This window comes from Chelmon rostratus, chromosome 4 (assembly GCF_017976325.1).
Source record: "Chelmon rostratus isolate fCheRos1 chromosome 4, fCheRos1.pri, whole genome shotgun sequence".
NCBI lineage: Eukaryota > Metazoa > Chordata > Actinopteri > Chaetodontiformes > Chaetodontidae > Chelmon > Chelmon rostratus.
In genome coordinates, this window is record NC_055661.1 from 16,204,422 (window position 1) to 16,232,306 (window position 27,885).

Below are 27,885 nucleotides of genomic sequence, written 5' to 3' on the forward strand. Positions count from 1 at the left end.
TGTATGTGAGAAGGGAATCTCTTTTGGTTCACTAATATTGTGGAATTAAAGTAAGAATCCCAAAGATTTCCATTTAAATAAATGTCTGTAAAGTCACTATCACCAAATGAGGTAACACAATTTGCAGTTTTCCAAACTTGGTCTGTCTCAACTTTCCCAGATAAAATGCTGTCTAAAGTTACTTCTTATGCAAATCGAACAGTTCCAACTGCTCCAGCTTCACTTTAAAAGCATTTATCTGTGAAACTGGAGTAGAATTTTATGAAGTACTCACAAGAAATGCAATGTGTCGGTCAGTGAGCTTTGCACTTAACAGATTTGGTTAATCAAAAATGTGTCTACAAAACAAGACAACAGTCATTTTCATCACTTTTTTGACAGCAGATCAGTTTGACATATTGCAGGGAGTGATGAACAAGAAGGAGCCACAGTGAGCTGTTAGATGAAGAGCTGCAGACGACAGGCTACAAACCTCCAACTTCTCAGCAAGCTAACAAACTACTTGGAGTCTCTCTGTGCCCTGCTGTTCGCAGCCTCATGCCATATGCAGCTTAAAATCAGATCATGGTTGTTCATAGAGCGAAGGGAAAAAATACAGATGTCTCCAAATGAACAATTACTGAAATCTTTGAAAGCTTCCACTTTGAATGTGTGTTTGAAAGAAAGAAAGTTTTATTATGTATTATTATTATTATTATTATTATAGTATTTTATCATCTGTTATCTAACTGCTGATTGGACCTCATGTCAACACCAATCACTGTCCATTTCATAATCTCTTGAGGTCATGAGAATGAGTGAGACAATGCATTCCACGTTATTCAGAACTAACATAGCATTGATATGTGAAGTGGATGTACATTTCCATATCTACAGCAGACATATGAAACATACTTGACCGTTTGATGTAGGCAAATGGGAGTTCAGATTACATCAGTGCAGGTTAAACAATGTTGGTTTGCCTTGTGTTGACTGATACTGTGCAGTATTTGTCTCTTTGATGGATGAAATCAAGCATGATTTGGTCATTGCTGATGCCAGCCACACTACCCATACCGATTCCCCCCCAAAGAACCAGCAGTTTCACAGCTGTGATTTGAACCTGTAGCCCCAAAGATACCAAAATTCATTCTCCATTTTACATATTGTAAACACAGCTTTTATGGATTTTTGTGAACCATTAGTGGTTCCACTCTGTCTAGCTTGTTTGCCACATACTTTGATCAATGCTACAAGTCGCAGAACCGAGACAGCAGGGTTTGTTTATTGTCTTTTATGGTGAATAACCCTGTGACGTCTGCTCTAGATGGGTGCTATACACTGCAAATGAACTTATGAATTATAAAAGAACTACAGACTTTCACAGGACTTTATGTCTCAGTGCCCTGTGTCGATTTCTCTGCCAACACACCAAGTAACTACCTAACATGGTTGACCTATACACTGCCCTTAATGCACGGCTAAATTGTATTTCACTGTAATGGGGAATTATGGTACGCAGGAAGTGGAAATCCACTGTGTGCACTTGTGTCTTTTACTGGGGCAATGAAATCAAAAGCACTGACCCATGAGGCCAAGTATGCTTGATGTTTCAAATACCATTTAGCAAATGGCTGAATCAAGTACAGTGGCTTCCACTGTAAAAGCACAGTAACTTTGTTGCCACACCCTGGGGGAAGTTGGTTGCATTGGGCATATTAACGCAATCAGTGTTCAAAAACAATAAAATTAAATTAATCTTGTATGTGTAATATAAGCTGTATGAGATGCTGGTGTGGGAATGGTACAATGCATGTACAGTGAGAACAGAAAATGGCTTTCTTCTCATCTGTCTAACAGTGTTACACGGCCCCTCTGTCTACAAATAATGTCATGGGCCACAGAAGCTTGGATGCCACTGACTACGATTTTGAAATAGACCAATATTGTTTCTTAGCTTTTACCTTTGTGCTCTATTTTTGCACTGTGAAATATGAAATCAGGGCAATTTGTTCACTTATATTTACATATTTAAATGAACATGAGTTAAATCTTTACAGCAGGTAAGAAGGAGTCTGTACTGTTTATGGTCCTTTCCTTTCAGTTAATTGAATATCTCTAGCAATCAGACAAAAGTGATTACATTTTGAGCAAAATCTGCTGACATAGCACCGGAATCTTCACAAGTCTGAACTCTTATGTTAAATGGCCAAAAATTCAACCAAAAATGTTTTTATTGCTGGCAGAACACAACTTCATTCTACCGGACATTTCTGTTTCACCTCATACTGCTTGACTCCATTTGGTCAGACGGTGTTTCCTTTGAGGCAGCTGGTCTGATGCCGCCCCGTTGAATGTCTGGTTGTATGGCACCATGCACCAGACAATGCTTTTCTTCCCTCTGGCTGTAAGCCATTTAGTCCAAGGAAGCATACATTTTTCAATTAAGTTTGATATCTAATTACTAAAATTATTTATTGAATTTAATTTCAAGACAGGATACAGAATATGCCTACTACTGACACTGCAAAGTGAGAAGACATTAGAATCACAACTAAGGCTCAAGTGTAGCTTTCATGATAAGAGAGCGGGTGCTAAATGGGTCACCTATGGTTGGTTGACCACATGATATGACGCAGCATCTCTGGGTGACATTTTGGTGCCTCTAGCCAACTAGTTTGAAAATGAGAGCCCTGCATTTGATTCAATAAAAATAAAATTGACAAAGTGAGTTCTACATCGCTGAACATTATGGATGCAGAACAGATGAAACATACACTGAGGACTTGGCAGTGTGAATGAATGGGGGTAATCACATTATGAATGATGTGTGATGTCAGTCTACAGCCGGAAAATTGAACTCTCTGTGCCTTAATTATGGTTATTGAGAACTAGAATTAAAACCATACAAAATGTTAAGATACAGCTGGAAAAGGTGACACACAGTTGTACTTTATGAAATGATCGTTCCACTCTGTTGCAGTGGCCCAGTAAGATATGTCAGCAAGGCTGCATACCCAAGACCAGTGCCTTAGAAATGTATTTCTCGATAGATTGCAGCCATTATTAATGCCATCTGTCCTTCCTGTGGTTTTCCTACTAGTACATGTCAAAATGTCTGCTGTGAAAAGGGCCTGTGCAGTTTCTTCACACAATTCATACAATATAGAGTACATGCAAGGCTCCATGTACTGGAACAATCATGAGAAACAGGTGCGAGTAATAATGACTCCCACATTCAACAGTACCCTGTAGTGATATCCACAGGTGACATGCAGGGTTCCAATTAAAGTGATGGAGCTGAATATTACAGAAAGCGCTCACAAATGTGAAGAGAACTGTGGACTCTTGTGATGTGAAAATAGCTTTTAACGACATCTTTCAGATGGCCAATCGTTTGTTAAGCCTCCAAGACTAAACTAAATGAAGTAGGGTGGGACATATAGCATCATGACCATGGTTATATCAAATTCGCCAAGCCTACAAAATGCCACTGAGCATTGTCAAACTTTTATTGTGCTACTATCAATCTATCATTGTTTTTGAGCCATTCTGCTTTTCTCTGCTTTTTCTGAGCTGAGCAAAAGCATGTTCCTCCCTCTGAGCGTACCTGTCTTTCTGAACAAGGGGGAAAAAAAGAAGCTTTAAACATACTAACAACAAGTTTGCTCTAAACCATTAAATCAACACATTCCTGCATGCAACATGTCGAATCACAGAAAAAGCCTTCCGGAACTGCTAATAATAATAATTACACAGCTGAAATCACACTGTACGTTTTCCCTGATGGTAGTTCACACAAACCTGTAGAAGCAACTCAGAAAAATAACTTAAGCACCAATGTCAAGCAAAAATCATAAGTAAATAAGTTAATCACACACACAGAGTACATTGCAGGCAGGTACAGTGAGGACTTATCTTCCCGCTGAGCAATTCTGATCATGGTTGGAGTGAAAACAGAGCGATAATGGTTTACCCCCTGTTTCTGTCTTTGCTGCCAAATTAATTTTCACACCACAGACAAATTCTATTACAGCTAGGCTGTAACAAAGACATCCAAAAGATGGTCTACAGTGCAAAAAGTTATGACTGGACAAACTAAGATAGGAAGCACAAAAAGTTTTTACAAAGCCTAGAATGGAGGCTAAATAAATTGACAACATTGCAATGCTTTGGCTCATGAAACTGAGGGGGAAAACAAGCTTCTTAGTAGATTTCAGAGTTATAGGACTAAATGTGAGTTTTAAATTTGGACCAATGTGATTGTGTAAGACTGTTGAGCCCAAAATATATATTTAGAAATTTAGAAATGTTGTTGACTGATTTCTGCACAATTACTTCTATGCTACCATCGACATTTATTGCAAGAAGAAAAACATTAATTGTGGCTGTACTGTAACTTAAATACAGTCCAGCAATATACTTTATATATATCTAAGTCATGAACATATTAAGAAATACTGGTAGTGTAAAAATGCTGTAAAATCCTGGAATATTATTTTGTGTCCATTTCATCCACATCCAAACTGAATAATGAAGAGTGACATAATTATGACAAATAATGCAAGACATATTGTTTGCAAGTTTTATACTGTCACATGTATCTCATGATGAGAGTTTTTTCTAAGTAGTTGTGATCTCACATTTGAACAAATAAACAATTACAGATACTTCTGAAACAAATGGACAATTGTCCATTTGAAAAAATCTAATTAGGCGGCAGTCCCTCTTGATAAATGAAAGTCAGTATAATTTTTGTGTGCAAGATCTAGTTGCATCATCCTTCCCTGGCTGCAAATGGTATTCCTATCGATTACAGCAGAGAGGGGCTTTGCAAAGGTCAAAGAAGTCATTACACAAGAATCGCATCCCTGATATATACTTTGAAGAACATTATATGTTGAGTGCTCAACCTTGACATTACAGTAAACAGTAGACAAACTTAGCATTGTGTACCCTGAAAAATATGAAAAATAAGAGATGGAAGAAAATAACCTGTTGGTGTTAGTGATGTAAAACCACCAAGGGACCTAACACGAATTGTGTGCAAGTGCATGCTGAGAGATATTTGAGAGAATGACAACGGCCCCTTGCACCTGAGGGAGATGTCACTCCAAGCAAATTAAAGAAATCATAGCAAGGTTAATTTCACATTCAGTGCCAAAGCTGGCTAAGTCCCGTTGCAGTAAGCAATTTCCCACATTGTGTAGGGGAGCTGTGAGTATGCTTCCTTCAGGGCTGCAATACACAGATAGGGCAGGCATCGCTGAAGAATCCATTATAGCATAGAGCAGCATTTTCTACATCAATTTATCCTTTTAACTCCTGAAAATGGAGAACAGCCCACGCTGCTACATTGTGTGCTGCTACCTTCTGGCCCCAACTCAAGGTGTGGGCCAGTACTAGGGGTAGAATCACAGCATGTGCAGAGCCTGCCTGAAAAACAGGCTGTTAGTCTGCCTTGATACATAACCTCTACCCTGCTCCCTGGCTGTCAATCTGAGGCTGCTAAAATCCAGAGTGGAACTGGGCCAAAGGAGCCTTAAGTCATGTCTGATTGCATGTGCTGCCACCTCAGTGACCCGTAGAATTACCTTACTGTTGCCTTCTCGGTGGACATATTTAGCCAAATGCACTGTAGGCTGGAAACATAATATCAGATACTGGACCTAGCTTGGCTGCAAGATCTATGTGACTGTTTGATTAGAAAAACAGCTATAAAAGTTGACTTCATGAGGCCAAAAACATACTGAGTAACAAGCTCAAAAGGAAACAAAGTCATTAATGGGACCAGGCAAAATATCTGATTAACACTTTTTACTTGCTTTGTGGTTTGGAATTGATGCATAAAACAATTTGTCGGCTCTAATCAAAACAAATCATTTGTCAACATTATTAAGAGATATTATTCATTGGCTCAAAAACTGGTATATTTCCTAAAAAAGTGGCGGGTGTAGAAAGATGTATTTAATAAGAACTAAATAAAACAGGTAATGGTTGATGAATCCCTCTGTCTCAGAGGACTTGTTTCAAAAATATGAAATACTTTTTACTTTCCATTGCACTGGAAAATACTGCGGTAGGCAACATAAAGTTGACTCCCTGCTACAGCTCAACTAAACTTATTGCTTAATGAACTATCTTGGCTGCCTCAGTGCGCGGAATTGAATCAATCTGCCAAGCTTGGCCCATACATTTAGCCATATTTCACTTTTTATATTTAGAATGAACAGGTGTAAAGTATGTGTCCGTACATATGGACAAGGTTAGTATTATAGTGATGCAGTGCTCCACTTCATAGTAGAGTCAAAACAAGCACTACCACAATCCTTTTACCATCCACCTTTCCGCCCATGGGAAGGATTTCTATTCAGACTGCTGAGAAAGGTTGGTGAGGTTGTTTAATTGTTTAAAGAAAGAACACTGAAATTTGCTGGCTTTGTTATGACAGTCCTCTCTTTGCATTTTAAACTGGCGATCCAACAAAACTTGAAAACGTCACCTTGGCTACTGGGCATTTGTGACGGGTTTTTGTGACATTTTATAGACTAAGGATAAATTGATTAATTGAGAATACAATCAAAAGATCAAAGTGCTTTACAATTTACCTTTCACACCCATTCACACACATCCTCACACCTATGGCAGCAAGCTACCATACAAGGTGCTGGCCGGACCATTGGGAGCTGTGTGAGGTTCAGCGTCTTGTGTAAAGTGAATAGAATAGAGGGACAAGCTCGAGATTGAACTGTGATTAGTGGACAAATCACTCTACCTGCTGAGCCACAGCTGTTCAGATTAATTAGTAATGGAAGTACTAAGTTGCAAAATGTCCAAATTCATCACAAGGATCTACAATCATAAATATTTGTTTATTTGAATTTAGAGGAACCACCTTCAAAAGTTGGTTGAGTGTTTAAGAGTTAAAAAAAAGTCGCTGCCTGAAAAGAAATCATCTTTGGCTGCCAACTGCCATTTGATATGTGTGGTTTGGCAGTGACTCAATATCACATTTGAGTTAAACACAGACACTCAAATAAAGCATGTGCCCATTGAGCACCTCTTTAGTTCACAATACTCAGCTCAACAGCTGAATGGGGAAGTGTTAGGCACGGCTCCCGCTGTTGATATCTGAAATTTGAAATGCAGTGCCTAACTCCTTATCTTTCACCTCCCATAGTGTTTAAAGCATGCTCAAGTGTCCGCCCTTGAACTCTGCATCAGCTCATTGCAAACTTGGTGAAAAGGAATCCGGTGGTGAATGAGAGATCCCTGGTGAACAGACCACCAAAAAACTTGCTTAGTATCTCTTAAAAGCTGCCAAATTCCATTGCAACATAACAGGTACAACTTCAGGGTATGTACAGTGATATACAGTTAAGTTTGAATAATTCATTGCACTGTTCACATAAAAACCAACTGAGCTACTGTACTTATCCACTCGCTTTTGCCACCTAGTTCAGAACAAAGCAAGTTCTTTTGGATCCAGCTCTGAGTACCAGTACACATAAAGCAGTGAGCTGTCAGTGTCGAGGATGCTGCTGCCTGTTTCCTTGGAGGTGGATAATGTATGCCTCATGCACTTAAATTAAAAGGCAAAACAAAACATATACAGTATACAGTTGATGTACAATGATGCTTGGAAAGAGAGAGAAAAATGTGTCACAGCTGAGTCCTATCACAGGAAACAATCAAATATGTCTTCTCTTATTCTAGTCAGCTTTTTCAAAGGTCACACTTCTATTTCATGGATTCAAATCTCAATGGAAAAAGCTTATCAAAGCAATTTTGCCCAGCCATCCACCCAACCAAACCGGAATGAAACAGACTACGTTAAAGGCTACTTTAGCCCCCTCCCTATGACCTATGAAAGAGTGCTGAGGAACCACAGCATAGTACTCCCTGTATACACTGAAAGGCTGACACCCGAGCTATTGTTAGCTTTAGGTTTGAAGTAAGTAGTGATGTCAAGAGCTAAACTGATAACTACAGAGTGGCATCTGGGAGCATTACCAATGCACTTCATCTAATGGCTATCCTTGTTTAAATTCAGCTTTTATTTAACCGGCATGTTTTAATGCCATCAAAAGCCTGGGGCAGGAGCTGCAGGGTCGGAAACGAACACACTGACACATACAAACTAGGCAGTTTCCCATTAATTCCGTTCAACTGGTGTCTGAGCTGCAGCACTGGAACGGTCGGGGGTAGAATCCTTGCTCAAGGGTAGGGAGAGCATTAAACACTCACTTTGCACATCCAGATTTCACCAGATGATAAGGGGACCTGAGCAGGCTTTCCAGTCCTAAGCACCCTTATCATGCAGCAATCAACCCAAACTCCTGAGGACTTCACTGTCAAGCAAATTTTTACATGGGTAATTAAGCACGAAACAGCAATGGTTTTTTAAGCACATTAAGCTCCAGACATATGCTGGCACCATTCCTTCTCCCAGTAACATGTCAACAAAGATGATCTGTGTGTTACAAGTGCCTGCTTCAGTTTGCATCTCTCTAATTGAGGAATATGCATTTAGTTTATGTGCACACATACTGAGCCAAATTATCATCTCAATAAACAGTTTATGGCCACACTTCATTGGATGCACAAAGTTTATTATTAGCTGGCAGTGTGCTGGTTGGCTGGAAGGGGAGAGAAGGAAAACATGCAAACACAAAACAGTCAGAGTGGGAATAGAAACTTGACAGTCAGTCAGGGCAATTTATCATTCTGTCAAACTTCACTGACTGCTGCAGCAAAACTATCCACAGTGCGAAAAATCTCCACCCCCAACGAAAAATGGCTGAGTGTTGAAGAGAGTAAGGCCAGAAAATGTAACTTGCCATGTAGACATGTTTATCACTTCACAGCCATTTCACCTGCTAGGCCTCGTGTCAATGAAAGCGCTCACTCCTACCAGATATAAATAGCCGAAATGTTGTGCTGGAGGTGAATCGATGCAATCAGGTATACTAGGCATTAGTAGGATTCATGACACAAAACTCATGGTTTGATACACTCACAACACAAAAAGTCTGACTGAAAATAAACTATCAGAGTTGGAAATGTGTTGTCCTGTTCTTAATACTATAGATAGATGGTGTTGCAAATGCAAATAATATTCTTTTAAATTAATGACTAAATCGCATTGTTTTACACAGTGCCTGAGAGAGCTCAAATAGAAAAAACACAAGCAACATAACTTTGATAACACACAGGCAGCATTTAAAATAAAAACACTGCAAGTAGATAAAACACAAGCAAATCAAGAAACACACTGTCCAATTTGACAACACATCGTCATTGACAAGTGGCCAGTTTTTAGATACCCCTGAAAATGTGTGTATATGCATGTGTTTTCTGTACTAACAGCAAACTGCTGAATGTGTACAGCATGTGTTGTCAAAATGCAGACATTGGCAAAGCTTCAGTTCAGGTTAATCTCCATAAACTAGAATTACCACCTCACGGTTGTATGCCTCTGCCAACCAGTTGCATTTACATCCAGTCAGCCCAGACTTATACAACATATGTAGCAAAGAATAAAAGTAAAAAGTTAAGTACGATAAGTCTAAGTGTATTTGTCAGCGAATCGGACATTCTCACTATATTGAAATGTATGACTCCAGTAAATAATTTCTGAGTGAGAAACATGTTGTCTTCACTTAGAGACTGTTTTTCCAGAGGAGTACAGAGGACTGATACAGAGCTTCATCACATGGTGCAACAACCATCACCTGAAGCTCAACATCAGCAAAACCAATGAGCTTGTAGTGGACTACAATGCTACAAACGCAGATGTGGCTGCAAAGAGGCTGCAAATTAGAAAATGTGGATTCATTAAACACACATCTTCCACCCAGCAGCACAAAAGATCTATACAACGACCACAGTTTCAAGGTGGACACCCAAGATTAGTGTCAGCAATTCAGTATCTGACCAAATGTGAAATATGGTCACAGTCTCTCCTTCTCTTCCTGAGTTATGGTGTTGAATAATGGCCTGAAAAGTGTTGCTGCAGAACATTATAATGTCACAGTGAAGTCGACCTTTGACCTTTTGGATATAAAATGTCATCACTTCATCATTTTTTTCCTGTGAGACACTTGTGTAAAGTTTTGTCATAATTGGCATACGAATTCTTGAATTATGGCCAAAACTCTGTTATGTGCAGCCGCAGTGACCTTTGACATTTGACCACCAAAACCTAATCAGTTCATCCTTGAGTCCCAGTGGATGTTTGTTGAAGAAATTCCCTCAAGGTGTTCCTGAGATATCACCAGTGAAAAAAAAATGTGTGACCTTGTTTGAACAGTCTCTTTCCAAAGCAAATGTGGTGAATGACATAACTGTTTTGGCAGTTTGTTTTTTAGATTTTATAACTTGAGAAGGGAATGATTATATTTACTCCCTGACATAAATAACCTTTTTTGAAATGCTGAAAAATGCATTTTTTTTTCTGTTTGTGTGGTTGCAGGGCTGCTTTCATTCATAAATGAGATATTCCATATGCTGTGACTGCACACTCAGGTTGCCTGTGCCGTGGACTGTTCTGCATATCCAACAGATTTAATGGAATTCCATCGATAGGTAATTAGCCTATTACAACCTCTCAGTTGTACCACGTCCTTTGGACAAATCACCCTTACTACAATGACCGACTCAAAGATCCCATGGCAAATGGCTTCTTTTCTGATATGCTAGGAGACAGTCTGTGATTACATTTAGTCCCAGGCCCTTTCATTTGACCAGCATATCATTTCTTCCCTGGCATACTTCAAAGTGTGGACACTTCAAAGAAGAATGAGTGACTGCCAGTCGGACTCTGAGGATGGCTCTTTTGATCATCTTTCGAAAACTCCCCTAATGCAATCAGGGCAAGCACCGGAGACGAGGATTTGACAGCCACAAGATAAATGCAGCCATCCTCACAGCTATCAGATAAGCACAGCAGGCTCTAATCCATTAATATGAAAATGAGGGAGGACTAGAAGTAGCTGGGTGGGGGCTTTGCAACAGTTAAATGCTTTGGAATGAGTTTTCAAAGGGAGGGTTCAGTATTCAAAGCACTTAATGATGTATGTGTGTTCGGACTAGCAGCCACCTAAATAAATTATAAAGATGATAATAAAGATATTCTTCATTAACGCACCTTAAATGACAGCTTACAAACTGCCAAAGCAAACCGGAGGTCTCCCAGCAGAGAAGAGACGTCCTCAATACTCATCAACGCATCTGATTTTACAGCAGGATGTGCCCTGCTAACACATTACCGACTGCCTTGAGCATTGAGCATTGATTTTAAAATGGAAGTGTCGAAGTAGCAACATGTTACGAAATATGTAATAATTGTTGAATACTGATACTTATAACCTACAGCATATGGATTATTTTTTAAGTCTGCGAAATCAGCAGACCTTAAGAACTCTTTGATTGCTTTGAAATGATGACTTTAATTCTTTTTTTATTATAAACATCTTCAAAAGACATTCTATAACAAACTGCATATGGATTTGTAGAATAATCTGTGGTGCAATGACTCAGGATACATAAAATACACTACATGAAATTGATTTAAGGTGTTCTATTTCATCTTTATGCAAGAGCCACTATGTCGGGCAATATATTTTGGTTGTTTTTCTTAAGGTCAGCCTGTAGCAGGATGTGGTTACATGAGCTACACAGGCCTCATTAAGTGGAATGGACCAGTCTATGGATGAATCTGAACTCAGCGTAAAATACATCAATATGGTGGAGAGGTGATGACGCATCAGTAGTTGCTTGTAATGCGAGTGTGATTTTAGTATTATTCATCTGTAAAGCTAACCTGAGGTTGAGTGGGGATACATGCCCTTATCTCACCACTGTATGTCTCAAGCTGTTCAGAGCTAAGGTGACACAGTGGCCAACAATGAAACAGCCATTGCTTCAGCCCTGAAATACATGACGCTAGATAGTAACATCATTGCAGAAGCTCAATATGCACTCAGGTCTCACCCTCTCTATGTCACTGTATGTTCACTTGAATATATTGTAAAATCTATCCATCCCCCTCCCTCCTTCTGTCATGAATCCATCCCACCTCATCTATCTCTTGTTCCATCCCTTCCCCCTTCCAGCTCTTCATCCACAACATAACTACCAGTCCTCTCTCGTCCTCGGTCTATCACCTATTGATCCTGTCCATGCTTCCTCATTTCCTTTCTCTATTCATCCATCCCTCCGTCCATTTATCCATCCACCCATTCATTAGCATAGGTATGTGAGAGGTGAAGTGAACTCACCTAATGGGGTTATGTGTCTCCAGGAAATGGTCGGCTCGGGTTTCCCACTGGCTGTACAGATGAGCGACACGTTGCTGCCCTCGTTTACCGTGATGTCAGAGGAAATGTCATATATCTTGGGTGGAACTAGAAAAAAAGAAATTTGAAAAATACAGAAACAATATTAGCATTTCAAATCTGCAACCTCTGGTTCATTCACGATTATCATCCATATGTAATATTACATTACAGAGCTTAGAAATGTCTAGCGGATATCTTAACAGTGTGAACTGGCCAGCGTTCCAGTTGTAGAAAAGAGATACATTACATACTACTGTGCATTTAAATGACCTGTCACTTTAGATGAAATCATATTCGGTAGCTTATATTCATACTCAACGATTCTGTCTGGCATTGCCATCTTGTTCATTGTTCCCCTTGTCAATCACTAGTTCACAGTTTGTCTGATGACACTTTCAGTCAAAGGTTAAACTGCTGCAATGTACTTACAAAGGTATTTGTAAGACTTCTGCAAATCTAGGCCTCTTAGATCTTCTTTTAACTATTCCAGGAGGAAAGTGTGTAAGTGAATTTGTGCCTTTGTGGTGGCAGCTCAGTTTTAGTATTTCAGCATTTTGATATCTTTTATTTTATATAAATTGATCTTTCAAGTCTGTTTTATTTCTGTTTTACATCCGTCCACATATTTTAATATTCCCTTGTATTTTATTATTGCCATTTATTGTTGTTATTATGTCTTCTTACTACTATTTGCACCTCTTTTTTGCTACTGATGTCATATTCCTCGCTTTTGTTGTGCCTTTCACTTTTATTTCGTTCATCACTTTGGTCAACTCTGGCTGTTTTTAAACATGCTTCACATGTGTTCAGTCGTCGGTGTCTACGCACAGTGCATGATAAACGTCTCTTTAAAACAATGAAGTCATCATGGGCATGATGAATTTGTGTTTATTTCATGGTTAGACACAGTTAAATATATCATGAGCAGTGATTAAGCGGTTGACTGTGACTACATTTAATATTTCACGACAGAGCTTGGCACAGTCAGCTAGTCCCACCCACAAAGGCTTCGATTGGCTCAGTTGTTTCTCAAACAGCTATTGACAAGAACAAAACCAGCCCTTTTGGAAATGCTCAATGAAACTGAGATGTGGGCAGTGATTGATAGGTTGAAAACTAGGCTAGACTTTAGGTGGTTTGGAAGCTGTGTATCATAAATCCAAGTAAGTCCCTAAGAAGCATATTCTCGAAAAATAAAAGTTTTTTTTCTATTGAGGGCATCTCATAAACAGTCCCTGCTGGACATCACTTACCATCATAATTTACAAGTTTCTGGGCACTTAGATCCTCTTGGAGCTTTGATGTTAAAAGCTTCAGTATTTAGGCTGTTCAAAGCTCACACAGACACACATGCAGCCACCCACAAAGGCATTTAAACATATTCAACTAAGCACACATGCAGGCAAATGCGTGTGCACACACACATACAGGCTTATGAGACACTATTTTAATCGGCAAGATTTGAATCTCCGAGGGAGCTTTTCTGCAGTGGACTGTGCCACACAATAACGACGTCTCGGCCGTCTGGGGCTTCAAACTATTCTACCCTCTGATCCCTCCTGACGCCTGCTAAAAAACTAACAAAAGAAAAGTTGATTCAACAATTTTCCGAGTTCCACTTTAGACCCACCAACACTTTTTTTGGAGTCATATGGTTTCCTTTGTCATTCAGCTCTGTTCACTTAAGCTGCAGCCACCTTCACTTGCTCCTCTTCACTGGATTATGAGCAGCAATACAGAGGATGCTGCTAAGAGCACACTGCTCTCTTCCTCCCTCTTCAAACAATCAAGTAAAAGAAAAAAAAAAGCATTTTTACTGTACTGAAAATACTGATTTGTGGTCTGGAATGCATAAAAATCTATAAAAAAAAATGGTCGTATATCATCAACATTAATGTGCACTAATTGTATAATACGAGCGAATAGCCTACAGTCAAATACATCATTAAAAGCATCAATATTCATATCAACTGAAGCCTCTATGGCTCAAGAAAAAAAAGATTCACAAATGGTACCTAACCTATCATGTATTGACCCAGCCCACACAGGCACAACCCTCAATGACATGAAGGACTGCCCAAGAAAACACTCTAATCGCTGGTGTTTTCTGTTTTGTGGGGGGATAGACGTCATTTTTGATCAACAGATCTGGATCTAAATGAGATGAGAGTGGCGGACCTTCAGTGGGAGAGGACCGGAGGCGATGTTGAATCTAGGTTATTGCTTGTCAGACTCCTGTGTTTACTTGCTGTAGGACCCCACTGTTGACACATCTCCTCAGTGTCTGATAGCACAAAATTGAAAATGTTGGGGTTGTCTACTGATCCTATCTCTCTTTGGCAGGGACTGAGAGGTTTTCAAAGGTTCAGATGAAGAGCCTTCAGTTTTTCAGCCCAGAGCTACAATAGCTGAGTTGCTTTACTGTATAACACTGCTTGCTCCAGCAGAGAATAACAGCTAAGTCTGGGAAACAGAATAAAAGATCAATAGACAACAGTCAAACTTTAAACAATAAGATGTGGCAAACTTTTATCATCTGTGGAATGTGGATGTCTGTGAAGATCTGAACAGTAATTTATTCACCAGACAATAGCCCATGTTTTTATTCCATGTCTTTAAAAACTATTGTAGTTGGAAACCATTAGGGCTGTAGTCAACGAAAGAAAATCTAGGTTGACTGAAATTCTAGCTACTCTTCAACCAATTGATTGGTCAATGGGGGAAAAATACATTTATTTAGGAATGCGCTACTTTGGCTCTATTACAGCTGCCTTTTTCTGTAGTCACCACTCTATAGTGTCGCTCAATGTCCAGTCCACACCAGCATCTGATTGGTTACACCTCATCAGTAATAGTTAAATCAACAGCAGCTACTGTGCCGCAGAGATGCAAACAGAAAGGTATGTACAAACGGAGCTGCTCTGGTGAGCTGTGTCTTAATCCAAGCGCTTTTCTACTTAATAAAGTAACATCAGCAATTGTCCAAACAGTGAGACTTTGGTCAGACAAGAGCATATCAACCATTCGACCTGCTGATCAGAAGGTGTCAGTCCCAGACACCATCAAACAATACAGACCTGTGGCACGACTTTGTGAAAACAAAACTGCTTTAGGTAAGAAGTAGGAAATAGCTGTGTCCAGATATTTACTTTATTCAAGTCGCCACAAACATATTTCTAAATTTAAATTATGCCCAGATGAGGAAATTCTAACAACAGAACAATACAAGCTTTTGCAGTTATGTATCTCTAGTAACTATCAGTTATGGTGCAAAATGATGATGATAAATAATCTCAATTTACTGCTCACTGTTAACCATGAAACATCTATTGTCATCTGGGGAATAGTGAATGAGTGATACTTGGGGGACTTCGGACACAGCTAATGCATAAACAAAATATGATTCCGCCATCTGCTGTTCCTTATTTGAAAAAAGGCATCCTAAAAAAGATGTTATATAAGTCAGGGTTGTTGCTAGGTTACAATGCTGAGACATTACAAGCTTTGTTGCTGAGGGGCTGTAGTACGGACACTTATAAATTATGTCAATAATATAATATTAAGGTTGGGGGGGGGGGGGGGGGGGCATTTGGCAAACAGAAATATAAACCTGTTTGAAATTCCATACCCACTGATGAGAAAATTAAGTTACCAAATAGCTGCAAACGTGTTCAGTTCTGTCTACTTCTCAGTGTTGGCTCTGACAAGTGTTGGTGAAACTGATGATATAATTGTTGATGTCAGATGTTAATTATTCATATGAATGTGTGTGTAAGTGGTCGTATGAATAGCATCTCTAAGTACAATTTTCATACTATAAGCAATGGCAGTGTTAAAAGCAAGCTTAACCTAGTAGTGAGGATAATGACAGAGACCGGAGTTTAAGGTATTTCTGCCTTCATCTTCCTTGACAGCATTAAAGCTGTTTCATACCAGTCTGATATAGAAAATCTGTGCAAATATGGAAAAAATATGCACATAGAATTACAGCATTCAACCATTGGTCACACTGGCTCTAATCATTTTCTGCAGTTTTGTGTTGCATTTCACACAGACATGGAAAAAAATTCAGGTAGCATCAGCGATGACAATGTGCTTCTTTGAGCTAAAATGACACCATGGATTCTTTAGGCAGCATATCTGAATGTCAGTGGTAGTTTAAAGCCGATTATGGAAATGTTAACACAGTAAATACCATGACCCAATCAATGTTTGGCAGTGTGCTTCAGGTGTATATTTCCATCATTTTAAAAAATTGAATTATTGGCAGACTATAGTACGACACACTTGAAGTGGAATTAGGGCTGTCAAGGCGAAGGAACTCCGTCTGTGGTGATTGAGGGTGGCTCAACGGCATAGTATGCGGTATTAGCACCGTTTTTGTTTTTTTTTGTGTGTGTTGTTTTTGCAAATGACTTCAGAAGGGGTACAGCGGGATAATGTCAGTAACGTAGCATTTCATATGGTTCACATTTTGTGGTTATTGCGCCAGCTCTAAGTGGGATAAGTTCTAATGGCTAAGCAGGATATGCAACATACAATGATCTTTGCAATAAAAATGCTGCAATGCTGTTACACTGACACCTAGTGAAGCACTGCTAAGAGGACCCAAGAGTGAGATTGTGGTCATGGCCATTACATTATAGTTAAGGTTCAGTTAACTTGAAGAGACTTGAATCGACTGCTTGCTTAGAGTAGGTTAGAGAAAGAATATAGTTACATTCCAGGGGCAAATTATTCACATGAATGTTCACTCCTACATTGTTGTGTCAATCACTCGCATATTTCTTGGTTGACACATTACCTTGAAAGCCTACAAAGTCCTTTACAATAATTTTTTTCTAGGCTGCTTCTCTCTGAGTGCCCTATATGATCCCCTTTACACCAGACAGTCGTGACTGTGCTACCCCATCAGCAACAGAACATTATAACCCATCCCTCAATACCTACACACAGCTTGTTGTTTTCTTTATGTGCTAATTCAGTAACGATGCTTTGATTGTCATGTTTGCCCATTCCTCTCTAATTTCCCCTTCTCCAGCCCTGCAGGAGGTGCTGAGAGTGAGCTGCCACAGCTGATCTGGGCGGCGTCATCTCCCTCCTGGCAGACGCCTCGGGTGAATAAATAAGCCTCTAATGACGCCACCTTGAATTACGGAAATGCTTACAGCTGCACTATTAAAATGCAGGGGATTTCTTGTGGAGCTGCAACGTGGGATGCACACAACTGGGCTCTTCTACGAATTCTGACAGGCCCTCTCCAGGATGACTTCTGTTACCAAATTGCAGGACCCCATTACTGGCTAAACCTTCTGCCATCCAGCTTTCCAATTAGAGCCCAGAAGGAAATTCAGCCACTTGTTGTAATGGACGGCAGCATGGGTGGAGGTACAGGAGTGATGGAGAACTGAGAGTGAGGGAGGAAGGGAGGGAGAGAGGAAAAGAGAAAAGTCTGGCTTCATTTTCTGTAATTCAACTCCTTCATTTGTCCATCATCATCCTAGACACAATGCAGAAAATCGACAAAGGTCCTGTAACTGCCCCGAGCACATTTCCTGTCCAAACACAATACGATGTAATGGTCTTATTAAAACGCAGATGCTTACTGATCTGAGGACAGATAGTCCTTAATCAACGACATGCAGCGCTTTGAAATTGGATTAGGGGCAGATTTGGGTTTCACTTTTTAGATTTGCTTGATACAGAGGAGATATCCTGAGGAGATCTTTGAACAGCTTCCTGCAATTCTGCAATTACCTACAGCAAAGCTTTCCTAAACTGTAGGCTGCTAGAGATGACATTGATACCAATGGATTATAATAAACCTATAAAATATAGTATACCTGTGTTTGTAGGGCGTAATATACACCTCAGTAATGAGTCAGTTCCCACACAGCTATTCCTAAAGGTTTTCAATTCCCTTTCCTCACTGCAAGCAGCAAAAACGAACCAACTTCCAGTCCGTTAATTAGGTGTCAGACACGGAAACTAAACATAAACAGTGACAGATTGTATTACTCAAAGGGATTACCTCCATTTGCAGTGTCATAAAGCAGGCACAGACAATTTGTAGTACTTAACTTTGGGAAAAGTTCATTCAAGTAGAAAGAGAAATCTGTCATTATTGGCAAGGTTTTTTCACAGTTCGTGACAAAAACACATAACTGTAATGGCTGGAAAGTCCTTGGCCTTCCAATTTTGTAATTTGTATATGCAGTGTAAAAATGGCGGACTTTGTCTGTCACACATTCAATTCACAGCCCACAGGGTCTTTTGGGATATAAATGTGTTCCAGTCAATGACAGCATGGTGTGTGTTTGGGTGCATGCTCATGTTCCTGCAACGTGTGCTTTCAAAGTATTAACATACTGTACTTGACTCCCAGCCCAGAAACTTCTAAAACTGCTCGAGCTTCACCTCCAGTATCACCTGCTGATCTCTTATCGCGTTATTAAACATATCAATCTCGATCATTTTCAACGGAAAAACACACAAACCATACGGCAATAATAAAAAGCAATAAAATGTTCAGAAAAAAAGGATGTTTTTCTTTTCTTTCCATTTATTTGAGCCCAGCAGCAATAGAGGAGGTGGACTAAGTGCTGGAATGGCAGGGCCAAGACATAAAACCTAATCAGCCCTTATTGCTTGTCTGTTTTTGGCATCTCTTCATATTCTGATGCCTTTGTGGCTTAGATGTTGGGTAGCAGACAGCAAATGACTAAAGACACAAATAGATTCCCAGCGAGTACACATTAGCTGATGAACATCATTCTATCATCATCATCGTCATTACATATGATGGCTGAATGATGAATGATGAATGATGATAGTTTGTGATAATGTGGGAAGAGTACAGTATGATGATAAAATGTACATCAGCAGCTGCACAAGCTTCAACTGCAGATCTGAGATCTGGGTTTTTTTTTTTTAAATTGTCTAATATCCTAACGACTGTCTTTGACATGGGACTCCTCTGTAGTAGCTTTTATTTCTGTAGGTCTGACCTAGCTGTTATTTTCGTTACCATGTCTTAATAAGCTCCAACACCTCACTGTATCGCTGTAAATGCACCTGGCATACATTCTTACAGTAAAACCTATGCCCATTACTTTAGTTGTAACCCTGAAGTTATATTCTTCTCTCAATTTATTTCAATGACCCACTTTTTTTGCTTCAAGGCAGCATTCCTGCCTCTGACTGGAACAGAAATGACCCCAATAGTGTAGGAACAATAATGTACTGGTGAGGTGATGATAGCCGTGGAGAAAGAGAACACATTGGACAATTATACCCCAAGCCTTCAAAATGTCCCTGCAGTGTATGAAGGTTGGAGTGTATAGTAAAACAGTTTTCACCAAGCTGGAGTTTTGGGATAGTTTGTGGTAGAGCCAAATAAGAGCATAAATATTTAAAGTGCATTTATCAGTATTTGTATATTCTCCTTGTAAGTAAATACACTGGTGGATAGTGAGTTGATCAGGCTGACAAAGGATTAACAACAAAATGTTTTACTGAACATGCTGGAAACAGGTTTTGCTCCTTGCAAAATCTGAGGAAACTATGAACACCACTTTGGTTCAACTTATAATTAACCATTAGTTTATGATAATATTCCTGTCATGACCTAATGGTGCAAAAATAACATGCTTCCGCAAATGTCACAACCGATACATATGATGAGTAATTGCCAATGAGGTTAACGATGCAGAAAGCATGATTATGGAGAGCTTGTTACCAATTTCATGCACTTCCAGGGAATTCATGAATTAAGGGAAATCAATTGATGAAAATGAACTTTTCAAAATACCTTGTGAGAGGCAATTAATCTTCAATGGGAGAGCTGCACTGGGCATGTAATTCAAAGATAAGCTATCACCCACTTATTGAAATAGTTTCTAATTTATTCATGCTAATCAGTGTCTTTCAGCCTCAGCATCTTGCTTATGATAAACAAAATTCCTCTGCATGGGCCACTCTGTTTTCACTCTCCAGGATGATCACTGGTTTTTCAATTAGCTGCACGTCTACAAAGTGTCTTTGATAAGTGTCGTTGGCCATGCACAAGGCTTACTTCAAATATTTAATTGTCAAAATGAGACACTGAGACTGTCAGAGGGCACGCTGCTTTCCAACAACGAAGTATCAGCCGGTGACCAAACGACCGTTGCTATGGGTGATCCTCCGTGCATCTCAGCTCTCAGCCCATGTGTGAAAAGAACATTTCTGTGTGTGCGAAATGGATGATCCGACACGAGAACACAAAGCTCTGTCTCCATCTGTCACTGGGCCTTGATGCAGCACTAAAGGTCAAAGTTCAAACTTTAGAACCCAGGTCGTGATTAATGTGGAGAGAGTAGTTGGCAGCTAGCAGACATGCTACCCCCAGTCAAAGGGAAGAAGCTCGGCTCAGCGGGCGGCTGGATCTGTTGTTACTGGCTCTTTCTCATCACTTTGTCATACACTGAATATGTAGTCAAGACAGACAGAAGGTTTCTGGTGATACTGTTACTGTAGCTAACTTCACGTTATAATTAGCTACTAAAATTCAGGGTCAACATCCAAAATACTGTCAATAAATTTAATCATAGTCCAGCCCAATCGGAACAAGGCAGTGCCTTTTCTATCCATAGCCTAAATACTCTCATACATTTGATGTACAATTGGTACAAAATACCTACTTGCATTTTACTGAAAGTCCCCAGTTTCTGCTGGGAGATGAAATCTCAGAGATGTGGAAAGCTTTTTTGGGCACAGAAACTGTCAAGTGTCATACTTCTCAAAGTGCCCTTCATAGCTATGACAAGTGTCTTTTAAAATATCCTAGTTTGGGCTTCTCGAGGACTCATCATCATTGTTCATTTGTAATTATATAAAGCTATTACCTTGAAATATTAATATGTATCTCTGCTCATCTGGCAGAAAAGAAGCCTTTTCATGAAGACCAGTGAACTGCCCGTGAGTAAAGAAGTTTTGTGGAATGAGAATGATGATTATGGAACGCATTCATCGCATTGTTTGTCAAACTCGCTCTTCCTCTCTGTCCTGATTTATTTCTCTCATTGGTGAGTCATATAAGTCCATGATAAATAACACCAGCTGCCAAACAATTCAAGGTTCAAGTGCTGAAGAGGATTAGTGATCATTCTCAGAGCGTGTGTGTGTATCTGTGCATGTGTGTGGTATGTGCATGTGTGCACACCCACAAAAACTGAGGGTGTGTGCATATAGTGTGTGTATTGTTGCTTTTGTGTGTCAGCAGCCACATCCTGTGATGGTGCCCAGTATCGACTGCTTCTTCTTCACGATTCCCCCCGTGGGCTGGTAGCTGAAGATTTGGACTAAACAACACGTAGGTAACACAGGGCAATTTGTACCCACTGAGGACTTTGGAAAGGCCAAAGTCATGACTATTCAATAAGTTGCTCATTAATAAAAACCCTGAGTTTGTACTTTGCAGAATACAGATGTCTGTACTTGCTATTTGCTTATGGCGTTACACTGGAGTGCTGATAGTTAAAATAATTATGTTTGTGACTGCTCTTTTAAATGAGTACATGTCCCGTCTTTGGTTTGCCTGTTTTTACATATTTTATAACACACCATTTGCCATGCCAGTCTACAATCCTGATTCTTAAAAAAAATAGGGGCCTGTGTAAAACATATATAAAAACGGAATACAATCATTTGCAAACAAACTGTGTTTACCGACAACAGTTTAACGAAGTGTACATTTTGGGAATCGGAGTCGTAAAAAAGATGTGATGTGATATAAAGATGACAGCTGGATTCTCTAGCAAAGCAGGAGGGCTTCTCCAACTGGACCCTATACGGCTACAAGTCAAGGAAGCAGACTGAAGGAGGAAATCTCTCACTGCTCTTTAATTGCACCTTGGGCACCAGATGAGTTTCAGGGATGAGACAGGCGGGCAGCACCCCACTGTTGGTGGTCAGTCCGCATTCAGGGTGATGTATGCAACAGTGCTGTAGGGCCAGGGAGCACAGCCTGTGATATTTATCTGCCCAATTAAGGCCAGTGTATCTCTGAGATGCCTGCCAATGCTTCAGCCCCAACAAATCTGTTTCACAGCTATCCCACTGTTGATGAAGGATGTATTGTATGATAAACACTGCGGAGAGGAGAAGTGAGAGAACCCATGTCTCTGTTGTTATTTACACCTTTAAGAACCAACTGTTTAGCAGCAGAAAAGCCATGGCTTGACACCACTGGTGGAGTCAACTTCTGAATTTAGATTGTTGTCACACTGAATTTGAATGTCTCATCTTCCACAGTGTCTCCGGAGTGGCCTGCATGTCCAGAAAAATAATCTTTGAAGGCAAATAGGGTTGATTCTCTACAGAACACCCCACCATTTACAAAAAGCTTTTGTACACGTCCACTTGCTTTCTTGAGCACTTATGAATTTCACTGACACTTTCACTGGGCATGATCAAAACTAACACCCACACGCACTTCATTGATATACATTTAAAACAAGACAGAGACAAGAACGATTAAGTCCGACATGTGGGTGGCTAATCCTTGTAGATTGTGTAGTACAAGGTATTTTTAAAACCCTCACGACTCTGAAATAGATATCGATAAAAGCAAGACTAGGGTTGCAACAATAATTTTCCTCAGTGATTTACTCAAAGATTATTTCCTTGATTGATTAATTGTTTGGAGAAGCAAGAAAGTCCACTTTTGTCTTTCCAACTGTCCACATATATTTGCCTTATTATTGTATTTTTAAGACTAAAAAAATAGCTCTAAGAAAAGTAATCTGGAGTCAGTGAATTTTCATAAAAAGTTTATCTGAAGACTTTAATGACAAACCATCTGCATACCTGCACTACATATTTGACAATCAACTAATGGATTAATTGACTAACCATTTCAGCTCTATATAAGGCACCTTCACATCAAACAATAAGAAGAAATTCTGATGCACCTCCATGATCTGCACTCTCAACTTCCAACAGCCAGCATGTCTGTATGCACAGGCAGCCCAGTTACAGCATAACACACCACAAAGTAGAGAGAGATGACTGCAAAGAGATGGTTGGATGATGGCCAAGTTGGACAGTGTGAAGAAACAGCGCCTTGTAAGTAAGAAAAGAAAGTTTGTGCATGCCAGCGGTTTGGCATTTTTTGTGGTCTGGTTGTACCAAACTTGGCCAGTGTGTGTTGTGAAATATCTACAAGGAGTGTTGAGATTTATCAACAAGGACAAAGAGGAAAGCAGGACTGATTTGAATTAATTATTAATTGAGAACTATTATTCCTGTTGAAAAAGAGAGCCAGAGTGGTGAGTGATGGCATTAGCCTGGTTGCAGACCTCTAGATTGCTGCCCACATCACCTATTATTTGAGCCATTCAAATAGGTCTTGTGTTGTACTCATTGACTGCTGTTTCCTCTGTTGAAACAGCAACCCGGCCAATCAGAGCCTTGCAGGTCGGAATAAGAATGCGCCAGAGCCAGAAAATAGTCACAGAAATGGCCACAAAAAGGTAATAAGTGTGGATGAGTGTGACGCGGTGGCTTCCAGATGCAAATCTAAAATTGGCAAACTGGCAGTGCAGTCTGATGATCAGGCTCGTATGTATGATTATGTTGTTGTAATGATGGAAATGATGCTGTTGGAATGTACATCACACAGAAATCACTGTGACAAGAGGTGAACAAAACAGTAACAACAACAAATCAACCAGATCAGTTAACATATCAAATAAAATAACAGGGAAAACTGAAATTAAAGGCCTAACAGCAGCTGCTACAAATAAAGGCCATCTTCTCTCTCACTTGAATTAAATAAAGTCACTACTTGAGAACAATAACCTACGATTGTTGAATGATTGGTTTAAACTAAATTACTGACTTGATCAATGATTGTCTTTATTCCACTGGCAAGGTTTTACAGCAGGTTTTATTTTAGTTTCTACTACGTTGTTGTGCACCATGACAACTGTTGCAGTGTTTCACTAAATATTTATTCCCATCAGCAGCAGCGAGAGGTAACAGACATGAATTTGTCCTGCCAATTAATCTAATGTCATCCACAAGGACAGGCATGTAGAGAGTACATTGGAAAACGAAGGATAATTGAAGTGGGACAGTGTCCAAGAAAAATCTCAGGGAGTAAGTCTATGTTTTCTGCTTTTGAACAACCCCATTACTTTAATCTGAAGCTCATTTTGATGTACCATTGTAAACATGCATTTCAAAGTAAGAGCACAAAAGCAAAAGAGTACAAAAACATCACTCTGCTCTTCACTGTGAGTAATGTGGGGCCAGAAACATGCAGAGAAAATCGAGGTTTCCATAATACATCGCTCTGAATCTGAGATTAAGAAAACTGTGATATTTTGAGCTGGCTAAGGCAAATGTAGTAGAATAAATGTGCAGGGGTGACACTGTGCAAGCCACCTTTATGTTGAGCTGTTCTACCTGCAAAGACTATTCCAAGTGCCCAAATAAAAAATGCCTACTCTCTCTCGTGTTGCATCTATTCCCTCTCTAGAGAAGAGAGACGTGAAAGCTGAGTGGCTGACCTTTGTCCTTACTCATTTTAATTAACCATGGCTAATATCAGCTACTTCCATGATGAGGATTCACATCAGTGCACGAACACACAATCACCTACACACACATGCATGATGGCGCACACATATAACTACTTCATGCACATGCAAACACACAAGAGAGGACAGAAATTTACAGGGGCTAAGATAGGGATTCACCAACTCACATCCATACACACACACACACACACACACACACACACACAAATGACAATGATTAGTGGCTAAGTAAATGTCAGGGGCCATAATGGCAAATCTGTTCCTTTAGACACACTCATATTCTCTCTCCGCTTTGCCTGCAGTATCAATGGCAGGCCGGTTGTTTTAATGCATTATTATTCCACTGAGACTCTTGATACACAGTCCTTCCAGCTGGGGACAGGAACACAGATTCACAGCCCTCCTCTCACTGCACTCAAACATCTTATCACACAAACAGTCATGAGGAACTATTGCATTAAGGTTGTCGCAGTGTCTGGCTTTCTTTTTTACTTTGATGCAACGATACACAAAAATGACAGCATATCTTTGATCTAATCCAAGACCAGGGAAAGTTCCAGCATCATTATTTCTAATCACTAATTGTCATACTTACACTGAAAATAACAAATTATCTTAAATTTTTCTGACATTTTTCACATGTTCAGTAAATATAATTGGATAATTGGAATGATGTCATGTACAACCATAGCAGCATATCATTGCTGTACCTGATGGTTATAGTATGAAGGGATGAAGTTCAGATGTTGGTATACAATTGGTATTAAATATTAATGAAGAGGCCAGATTTTAAATACAGTCTTCCCAAGCGGTATCAAAGGACTGTAAAATTTATGCCATCCTGTCAGCACTACTTTACGTATTCCTGTGTGAGACCACATGTAATACTGTACGTATAAGCCTTTTGCAAGAGGGGATCAACCAGGGGGGTCAGCCATCAACTGCACAAAGCAGTCATTAACACTTCAAATGCATGAACTGTAGAGATGTTACATCAGATAAAGTGTAGGGTAAATTTCCAGTTAAGGGTATCAAGCCAAAAACTCCCTGAGTGATCTAAAATAACCACTTTACATCTGTGTTTCAAAATAAAGTCTGCACACCTGTGGGTGGCACCCTAATTTACTGAAATGGCTGCTCAGGTCGGCGACTTCCTCAGTTAATTTTGTATGACACTTATAGGTTATTATAGTAAATTGCCAGTGTAATAGCAGCATTCAATATTATCTTTGGCTGAGTCACAGAAACTATTGACAAAATGTCCCGCTACGTTCAAGTTTCAATGAAATGTGGAGAATTTAATATTCAACTGTTTAAGCTACTAAACATCAAGTTTGAATTGGAAATTGTTTAACCAATATGTTCACACAGCACAATCTGTTTTTAATTGAATAAAGAGCAAGGTAGAGCTAGGTTGCAAGTATGCTTAAAATTTAGAGTACTGATGTAAGTAATCGTCAAGAGGAATCCACACATGCAAATGTCATTAAGAAGGTGTTCATCCTCTGGATCAATTCAGAGAGTTGCATTAAAGTGTAGTTGACAGGACTGTATTTTTGGACTCATAGAATATGAAATCTATTTTAAATACGCCCAGCAATTAATGAGAGTGACAGAAGCATGGCATATCAAGAATAAACCGCTATTTGCCAGGCCTTTCATGCCGTACTCTGTGATTATACGCTATCTCTGTCCTGACATCAAAGAGAGGAGCGACGACCTGGAGATTTAACCCTCCATTCCTCTTTTTGCTGAGAAACACTCTTCCCAGACTGACTCACTCCACAGGCGTGGGCAATGAGTTTTCATTTGTAGATCCGCTCTGATCCATATTAATGTCCAAAGCATTTTCATCACATACAGGATTAAGCCTCACATATTCGAAAACGTTAGCCCTATGAAGTACTACATCACTCTGAGGCATCATATAAAGTCCACAAAATCCTTTAAACACTCATCTACTGTATGCTGTTTCGTTATACAATGCCTGATAGTGTGATATTAGATGCATGATGGGAACAGGCACTTTCTATTTATAAAAACTGATTCACGGGACAACATGTCAGCGAGATTCCTCTGAAAGAATCTTTAAGCTCAACACCTCAGCCTTCAGTTTTGTGTCTTCTCTGATAAAAGCTAGAAACACATTACCAGTGCCCGTGTAAGCAGCGAATGGTGAAGGGAAATATGCCTCTTTCCCCCTCCTTGCTGTGACAAGATATTCTTAGATGAGAGGTGCTGTGCATATTTAATACATTATCACATCTACAATCTTAATTAACAGAGAGGGAGGAAAAAGAATGGCGTCTGAGGAGGAAAGTAGTCGTGTGATGTGTAGAAGGGTGGATTGGGTCTGATAACAATCTCTCATTCCTCTGTATGCTAACTGAGATAATGGTCAGGGAAGACTGTAAATAGGTCAGTGCATGCATGATGGAGATAAGTATATGCAGATGAAGACCGGGGCTAAAGTAGAGTAGTAAAAGGGCTAGGCTGCCGTGGACCAAGAGTCCGTAATGGTCTGGTCATCGGGTTGTCAGTGATGTCACTGATATCGCACTTTTGCTCAATAATCAGCACACAGCCACGAGGCAGAACCCATTGAATTTAATCTTGTTAAGTCAAGTATTTAAAGGAAGGGTTTAACTGATCAGCAGTTACCTGTGCCAGATGTACCTGGCAGGAAACATGGACCCTTTTCGTAATTCAGGAGACCCTGATGGCCTTGATGATTATTGCTGTTGGCTGAGATTATGTGAGAGACCCATGGAGGCACTGGTACATCTCAAATTGTTCATTGTGATGAATTATTAGTCAAACTGCATCTTTGTATCACTGTACAGAACTGGGGCTGACAAAAGTTAACCATTAATCAATTAACCACCATGAATAGTTTTTTCCAGTTACTTAAGTTAATTTCCATAAACATGCACACACGCACGCTCGAATTCGCTTAGCCCGAGGCTAACAGTTCCTTTAGC

The 27,885-nt window shown here is 39.7% G+C and overlaps 1 protein-coding gene across 2 annotated transcripts in view; it reads right to left on the reverse strand.

Moving 5' to 3' along the window:
* Positions 1–27,885, reverse strand: part of negr1 (neuronal growth regulator 1) — a 135,571-nt gene that overhangs the window by 57,011 nt on the left and 50,675 nt on the right. For both annotated transcript variants that reach the window (XM_041934965.1, XM_041934964.1), the window contains exon 3: positions 12,261–12,386. In XM_041934965.1, the coding sequence (XP_041790899.1) occupies positions 12,261–12,386 (126 nt within the window). The remainder of the gene's footprint in view (positions 1–12,260; positions 12,387–27,885) is intronic.